The 8,038-nt window shown below is 46.6% G+C and overlaps 1 protein-coding gene across 1 annotated transcript; it reads right to left on the reverse strand.

The window, feature by feature from the left end:
• Positions 1–492: 492 nt before the first annotated feature.
• LOC8042445 (ADP-ribosylation factor-like protein 2) lies at positions 493–7,224 on the reverse strand. Its single transcript, XM_029974216.3, has 5 exons — positions 7,024–7,224; positions 6,036–6,146; positions 4,697–4,859; positions 2,699–2,779; positions 493–832 (listed from the first exon to the last, which is right to left on the reverse strand). The coding sequence occupies exons 1-5, from the start codon at positions 7,086–7,088 to the stop codon at positions 698–700; spliced, it is 555 nt and encodes a 184-aa protein (XP_029830076.1). The 5' UTR covers positions 7,089–7,224; the 3' UTR covers positions 493–697.
• Positions 7,225–8,038: the final 814 nt, after the last annotated feature.

Genomic DNA, 8,038 nt, shown 5'->3' on the forward strand with positions numbered 1-8,038 from the left:
ATCTATGAATGTAAAAATGCTATCGTGCTTCATTTGCATCGTTTTTTCCAACCTCCCATGCCTAGCCGAAGGAGAATACATCACCCATCGAAAATTTCGCAACCTGTATCCCTCGTAAATTCGCCAAAATCTGTCCAGATAATTCGACAGACAACTTAACTCTATTCAAATTCCAGAAAACTTGCAATTCAAATAAATTGCACAAAGCTGAAATGTATACGTTGAATGCAGATCACAAAATTTCATATGTGGAAATTTTCAAAAAGCGGCGTTTTAGATAGTTGGCATTATATGAAACCATGGAAGTACTGTTGTTAACTGCAAATCATTGTTCCTGAAACCATAGGTGTCGTTTGAAATTATGATTCCAAGTCTGTTTGCAGGCATGCAACTTTTCAACCAAAATAAACCATCCAGTTAAGCGAATGAACAAGGCACTTTCGGACAGTGCAAAGTTCAATACAGATCCCAAGAGATTTCAACGCGAGGCAATGAAGGGGTAACAACTCGTGAAAGATTTATTTGTCACAACTCCGTCATACTACAACAGCAAAATCGCAACGGGACACCGTTCATTTCCTTCGACGACAACAACACTCTGACAAGGTGAGTTTATTACAATGTGGTACTGAGCTGTCGTGTTACGCCCAACCGGAGTAACTGGGACCGGATATAACTTAATGCAAATGAGGAAGACTCAGTCGAGCATGAAGAGCCGTGCGGAGATGTCGTTGAGCATCCAGTCGATGCCGTCGAGGAGGTTGCTGCCCGTGTATGCGCTGCATGGCACAATCCACCAGTGCAGACTGTGGATCTCATTCAGCTGCAGCGCCTGCAGACAAGATGCACTGGGCATTGGGAGACGTGCAAAGCCGCAAAAGTTGCTTTTCAAGCGGCGCACACATCGTGACGAAAACGTCGAGCTTTTTCGATGCGGAGCACTGCGACATTGGCTCCGCGGTGGAGAAAGGGCAGAATTCTCTAACAGTACAAGGAATCCACATTTGGCGGTGGATCAGTTTTTAACGATACTTTGCCGTTAAGTGCTATCGTGTCTAGTGTAGACCGCTAAATTCAATATCTATGGAGTTAAAAAGCATGCAACGCAGGACAGGTTCGGTAGCGCACAAGCTGCAAAAGCTCGCACTGCTTGCTTGCGTGCCGCCGGTTGCAGTGGGCAGAAGCCAGCGTAGTATCACGGTTTATATAGACCATTCTATTTAGCGCTCTCTGGGCGGCACCATTTTGTTCGACAGCAGCGCCCTCTCCATACATCCGGGAAATTCAGCGGGTTTGGCGGGGTAAAACGAGAGAGAGGACACGCGCCCGACTCCGCTAGCAGATGACAAAACGGGAGGTTGCCATTCTCCATCTTTGGGCTGTATCGGCGGGCTGTACAAACATCGAACTCTCGCTCATGGCTGCCGTTGTGAAGTGGTTCGCATTCTTAGAATAGTTATGGCTACTCCAAAATCAGCCTAGAGCTCTCTGTTGATCTACTTTGGTAAATGATCAACTGACATATCTTTTTTCCGTTACTTAAATAGCAGTTGAGTCAGCCGGCAGTACTACCCTCAACTACCGCGTGTATTGCGGCAGTAGAGCACGTTCTTATTTATTATTTCAGACATCCACTTATGGTCGCTAGAGGCCTACACCTGTACGAATTTTGTATAGTAAAAAAGGTACAGCCACCGGATTCACTTTTCGCAGGGGAGACCGGCTAGTCTGACACAGTTTTCCCTATTTTTTTTTTTTATTTGCACGCAGATAACAGCGCAATAGGACTCTGTCAGTCTTTTTTATCTAGCATAGTAATACACGATAACTGGCATACCAAAATCTGCGCATTTGCGCTTGAAATTCCCAAAATGACGCGATTTTAAAGAGTTTGTACGCCAGCCAGATGCTAGGTACTGCCCACTCGGCGGAGCAGATGACGTGCGGGTGAGAGGGGGAGGGCATTTTTTTCTCTTTTTACCCTCTCTGCTATGACCCTAATGAAACGGTCTATATTATCTGGTCTAGATTTTTTTGTTGTTGCGCTACGGGGAAGTTTTTCCTGGAGACGAAAAGAAGCACCAGAGGTACGCTGCCGACATTAGGAGTCGGTCCATCAGATTGCTCGGAGAAGCTAACGGATGGACGTGGGTTTAGAGAAGTCGCCGTGGAGGAAGTCGCTGGATGTGTCGCCTTTTTCATAAAACCGTGCAAACCTACCGAAAAGATTGGATGATTGGAAACACCACCCTCCATAGTTGAGAAATCTAGGGGTCATATTATTTTGGAATAACAAATGCCACATAAAAAAAGGGTGCCACATCTGCTTTAAAAGAAAATTGCCAAAACTTTTAAAAATATTTTTTTTTAAATCTTTTTTACATCTACTCGTTTCAGTGCCGTTTGTGGTAAAAAAAATTTACTAAGGCATTAACAGCCGTAGTTTCCGGAACAGTAAGTAGTTTATCTAAGGACCATGGTAGCTGACTAAACTACAGTAGGTTACTTCAAAGACATAACCAAGTTGCAGTAACAATTACCCCTGGCATTAGTCTTTTGAACACGTACCCACTGCTCAAAAGACTACCCACTTCCCTTTCCCCTTGAATTAGGTTAGAATAGGCTAGGTTAGCTTATGTCGAGTTGGGGTGAATTGGGCTGCACCGGCTCTAGCCCAAGTCTCCAAGGAAACGGTCACCTCTTTGATTTCTGCCGGAGTCAGGGCACCGGGAAGGTCCTGCTTGTTGGCAAACACGAGCAGCGTGGCCCCCAGCAGCTTCTGCTCGCAGGACCGGGGAAAGCGGCACAGTTTCAGGAAACACAGTTCATTACAGTCACCGGCAGGGTGAGAACGGCGAGGCGTCTACCTCGTTGCCTTCTGCCATGCTTTGGCCGCGCGTGCAGACGCTCGCGAGACACCAAAGCATTGTCGAAGGTAGGGAGCTTGCGCCGGGGGAGAGGCAACTGAAAGACCTCCCCATTGTTCTCATCTCGTCGGCGAGTAGCAGACAAGAATCCACACATTTCAAATCTGGTCATTTGGGGCACTTGCCAAAGAGGGTTGGGCAATGCTTTAAAAAGAGGGATACCATTGGTGCAAACACTTTGCTTCCGCCGTTTGACTTGTCGGTAGTAAGCTTGGGTCTATATAGGCATGACTTCCCAAGCACATTTCCCACGAGAAACAAGTATTGCTAAGAGAGTATGTTCACTACATGAATACCTCGAGTATCTAGTGGCAGCATTACATGCTTTAACGGAACTTTTTACTACACCTGGTTATTATACCAATAGAACCTTTCTACAGTAAAGGCAGTTCTTTTTCTTTGTCTTTACTAAATCCGTGTATCATATCAATACCTCAACCCCCTATGTTAGGACATTGCAAGCTTACCGCAACTTTGCTTTAGAAAAAAAAAGAAAAGCATTTAAAATGCCATTATATGTGGGAAATAAGTACAAATGTAAGTAGTGAAGATTCCATCTTTGCAAATGGAGTTTACGACACAGACATTCAACCGCGTTGCTGAATATTTCGCAAACTGGCAATAAGCACGGCCTTTCTTTGCAAGTGCACGGGTACTCTTGCAAAAAAAGGCTGCCCCGTACTGTAGTCGCTGACAAGGTGAAAAAGACGGGGAGGAGCTTCAGTTGTCCTGCTTCGGTGCAAGCTCCCTACATTCAACCACATTTTGGCGTCTTGTGCACCTGAAGAGTGCACGTGCTGGAAATCGGAGATTCAAAAGATGCCACCCGCCCTTCTCAGTTTGTCGGCGACCATAGACCAGTGTTGGGAGGTACTTTAAGTACATCATACTTAAACCACTACTTCAAGGAGGTTTAAAGAACTTGCACTTTACTTGAAGTACATTCTTCCAAATAAGTACTTGTACTTTACTGGAAGCATTTTTTTCTGGTGCTTTCCGAGGAAAGTACAACTCCCGACTTCAAGGTACATTCCCCAAATTTGATCTTGTTAAATTTGTACCACAAAACAACGTCAACTCTCAAGACAGACTGGGAGGGATATTCTACTTTCCAGAAACGTGAGCAGACGACGCGTCGCTCCGTTTGTACTGGGGGGCGGCTTTCCTGTGGCCATTTCAAACTCTCGCTACTTCTCGCTTTGTCAATGCGAGCGAGGAGGTTAAAAATAATTGGAAAGGGACACCTCTCCCATAGAGCATTGCTTGTGGAAGCTATGGAGATAACGTCATGCTCTCTCCTAGTATATTTAGACCCCCTGGGTGCAAACCAGTGCAGCTGGCACCAAATGCGCAAGTCGGAGGGACTTCAGAATTTGGCGTCAATATTTGCCACCATTTTCGAAAATAAATTATGCACCCCTGATTACCCTAAAACCAAGGCATACCAATAAAAAAAATTTTAAAAATACTGTTCAGGGGAATGAAAGTGCATCGAGAAAGGTTGCATTAAAAAGTACTTGTACTTTACTTCAAAAGTTCATTGTGCTTATGGTACTTTACTTAAGTACATTGCACCCAGTGTATTTACGACTTTACTTGAAGTACACAACCTTCATTTACTTTGTATACTTTACTTTTAGATGCACTTTACCCCACACTGCCATAAACGTCCTCATTAGGGCAACGTTCACAGCAGGTTCGCATTTTCTTGAGACACTCGACTATGTGGCCACACGTAGCCAACAAGCTGGCACGGGCACGACGCCTACCTCTTCGCAAATAAGCGAGTGCAGCTCGTCGTGGCAGTCCTGCATGCGACGCCTGTCGGCACTGTCCACCACCCACACAATGGCGTCGGTGCTCTCGAAGTAGTTGCGCCAGTACGTGCGCAGAGACTTCTGGCCTCCGACGTCCCACATGTTCATCTGGAACCTGGAGAACACGGAGAGACAGACCAGCGTTACTAGATCAAAGTCAGTTCACAAACTTCCCAGAATGCTCAGCGCCTTTTTGTGGTGCATGTGCTCGGTGGCGCTTGCCGCCCTGTCTGCTCGCCCCATGGACAGAAGCGGCAGAACTGGTAAAACATTGGATGAACACTGCCTGCGGTGGAAAGCGATTGTATCATAGTTTTTATGGTCAACATACGTAAAATTTGTGCAAAAAGAGCATCGTTCAAGAGCGGTTCACCGTTGCCCGTGGGAGCAGCGCCGCTGTTGGCGCTAGGCATGCTATTCACCTGTATTTGCTTGCGTGCAGGCAATGGAAGACTGTTTTCGAACGACGCTCTTCCGTAGAACTTGTCAACCGATAGATCTAATTACGTCGAGACAGACAGCATGTGATGCCAGATGCGAGGTCACCCTTGGTGTGCTACGAAACGCCCGTCTCAGACGTAGCCAGTTCTCTTTGTCCTGCACCGAGTTGATACCACCAATTTCTTAGCTTTTTGAAAGTGTTGCAGAGCACAATGAATAAAGTGCAATCTAGAATCTCCTTCATACACAAGACCTGCTTAAAACAAATTTATGTTTACAAAAAAAATAAAAAATTTATACAATTGCTTAATTAAAAGATAACCAATTTAACATTTATTGAATGTTAATATGTCACATCAGTGGTGCACCACAACAACATCAGGGAGGAAACTAATTTTCAAGATGCTAGAGGAGTCAAAATGAAGGTCACAAAAAAAGGAATGTTCAGGGCTTTAAACCGAGGCTGCCACAACACCATCTGAAGTCAGTTTCGGTGTTTTAGTATGTTGGTGCACTACTAGCTCACGAGTGCAATTGTGCAATGAGCCAATTAACCAAGCCCACCATAGCTTGGACACCTACTGTGGCCATCTGTTTGTCCCAAGGGCTTCGTCAGCATGCGGAACTCGGCTCGACTCGCATTGATATTAAGTGCTGTGTCAACGTTCGGCGGAGACTTGGATACAATTACACGCTTCGCACTCAAGAAATGGCGACTGCCAGACTTTCTTGATGGGATTTCAAAAAGAGTCTATTACACGAACATAAGGTGAAAGGAATTATACGCACAGAAATTATAAAAAATAAATAACTAAATTACATGCATAAGTGTCACTAATCTGGCCGTTACCCGCGGTGTTCGAGGGTCTTGATGTTGAAGCCCAGCGTCGGCGAAATGGTGCTGGTGTCCTCGCCGTTGAACTTTTTGAGAAGCGTCGTCTTGCCAGCGTTGTCGAGGCCCCTGGCAGGGTGCGTCAAGTTCAACGGTGCCCTCGTAACAAGGAAGCACCGGGGAGGAGCGCAGTACCAAAAAAGTAAGCATGGTCTTGTGTTTTCTGCGGGCCAAACTCCAGGCACTGTTTTTTTCCGAATCGGTACCCCGTGTTCCCATCAATTCCACAATGCCAATGCAAAGATTTTGTTTCACTTAATTTATTTTTACGTCAAGGCTCAAAGGGGTATTGTATAAGGGGGTGTGTTTCTGGCTGAATATAATATGGCACTTTGAAACAAAATAAAAAAAATATTAATAAACGCCGCGTACAGTAACAATCCGTAGGTCAGTGGTGGTTAGTAGGATTGTAAGGTGATTGTCTCGCAAAGCATGAATAAGTCTGTAATGACCGAGACAGATTAGAGCCACAAACAAAAACAGCCGACACCGAAACAATATCCTACTAAAAGAAGCAATCCAGTTCCCTTTCTTCTTGAACGTGCCCTTACTGAACCTCATTGCGCTCGAAAACGCTTCTTTAACAGGGCTGCTGAAAAATCCAGGACTAAGCAGGTGGCACAGCCATCGTGTGCTTTACTCCCTGGCGTATTTTCATGCGTTGCCGCTTCCCTTTTTGTTAGTTGATTAGGAGAAACCTTGAACTGCACGTCAGGAACACAGTCGCCACTTCCCACGCAATCACGCTAAGAACGTGGGAGCGGCGTTTGCAAATCACTCGCTACGGAACTAGCGAGCGCGTAACTCTGACTACCCAAAAGCCGGGCGTGCGGGGGCCAAGACAGATGAGAAGAAAATGGAGCGAAGCAGCCGACGGAGCCGAGGGGGCACATATCGATCCTAGTAGCTCCAATCAAAGTCGAGTTTGACAAGTGTCAAAGGATACAGGATGAGCACCCGGACTTCCTTTTCCTTGCGTTTCACCTTCTTGAGAATCGTCCTCAGCCCCATGGCGAGTAGAAGCGCCTGTATCAGGCGCAAAAATCAGCGAAAGGAAGCTTGACTATCGCACTGCGATGAGAACTTGGACGATCGCTGGCAAGCGGAGGAGTAGGCCAGCAGCCATTTTCACAACTGGATAGTGCTTGGCTTGGATGCCGAGACGGCTTCGAAGTGAAAACCGAAAGCGGATTTGGATCCGATATCGAGACGCAAAATATGGCGCAGAACGCGCCAGGTTCAAATTGAACCGAAGAGTTCAAACCTTCACCCGGTTGCATATTGGGAATTGTTCACAGAGTAAACGTACAAAGAAAATCCGGGGACGCGATTGACCTATCGTGACTTTTCGTGCTCGTTGATGAAGATAAGACGGCTCGCGACCGCTGAAACTGATCCTTCACATCCCTTTCCCCCACTTTCCCCATTTGAGTGAGTGTACAGGACTATCTCTTCCTTTCCAGACGCGTTATCTCTCTTCGCTTTCTGATGTGGCGTTTCAAAGGCCGGAAGGCGCGTGTGACAGAGCAGCTTGTCATACGTCACGCAGATAGAACTGCGCACAGCCAGGGAGGCGGCTTATGGGTCTTCACCCCCCCCCCCCCCCCCCCCCCCCGCGAAAAAATATCCTCGTAACGCCATCATGGCGTATCACCCAGGACGCTGCAGGCGACACGACGCTGGCGATACACAATGACTTTTGGCGGCAAAGCGAACACCGCGTGTACGCTCTAAAAGCGGTGACTCGGGACAATTATGGCGATCAGAGAGTAACAGAGACACACGCGAAGATGGCCGTTCTGATGGAAATCTTCGAGCGGCATCGGTGTAGATCGTTATTCAATGTTCGCTTCGAGGTGAACTGCGATGTTTGTATATTAATTCGATGTTGATCGCGGCGGGTTAACCCCAGCCCTTGAGTGCGCTTCTTGCCGAGCACGGGAGCTCTGCGGAGAAGCAAC

The sequence above is a fragment of the Ixodes scapularis genome, unplaced genomic scaffold, assembly GCF_016920785.2.
Source record: "Ixodes scapularis isolate PalLabHiFi unplaced genomic scaffold, ASM1692078v2 PGA_scaffold10__122_contigs__length_95168666, whole genome shotgun sequence".
NCBI lineage: Eukaryota > Metazoa > Arthropoda > Arachnida > Ixodida > Ixodidae > Ixodes > Ixodes scapularis.

Bases quoted from the DNA above. Each gene is read 5' to 3' on its own strand.
- LOC8042445 (XM_029974216.3), bottom strand. From the start codon at position 7,088: ATGGGGCTGAGGACGATTCTCAAGAAGGTGAAACGCAAGGAAAAGGAA. The intron at 4,860-6,035 runs GTAACGGCCAGA...CGTGTTCTCCAG, and splicing joins AAGACCCTCGAACACCGCGG to GTTCCAGATGAACATGTGGG. The intron at 833-2,698 runs GTGACCGTTTCC...TCTTGTCTGCAG, and splicing joins CTCCGGCAGAAATCAAAGAG to GCGCTGCAGCTGAATGAGAT.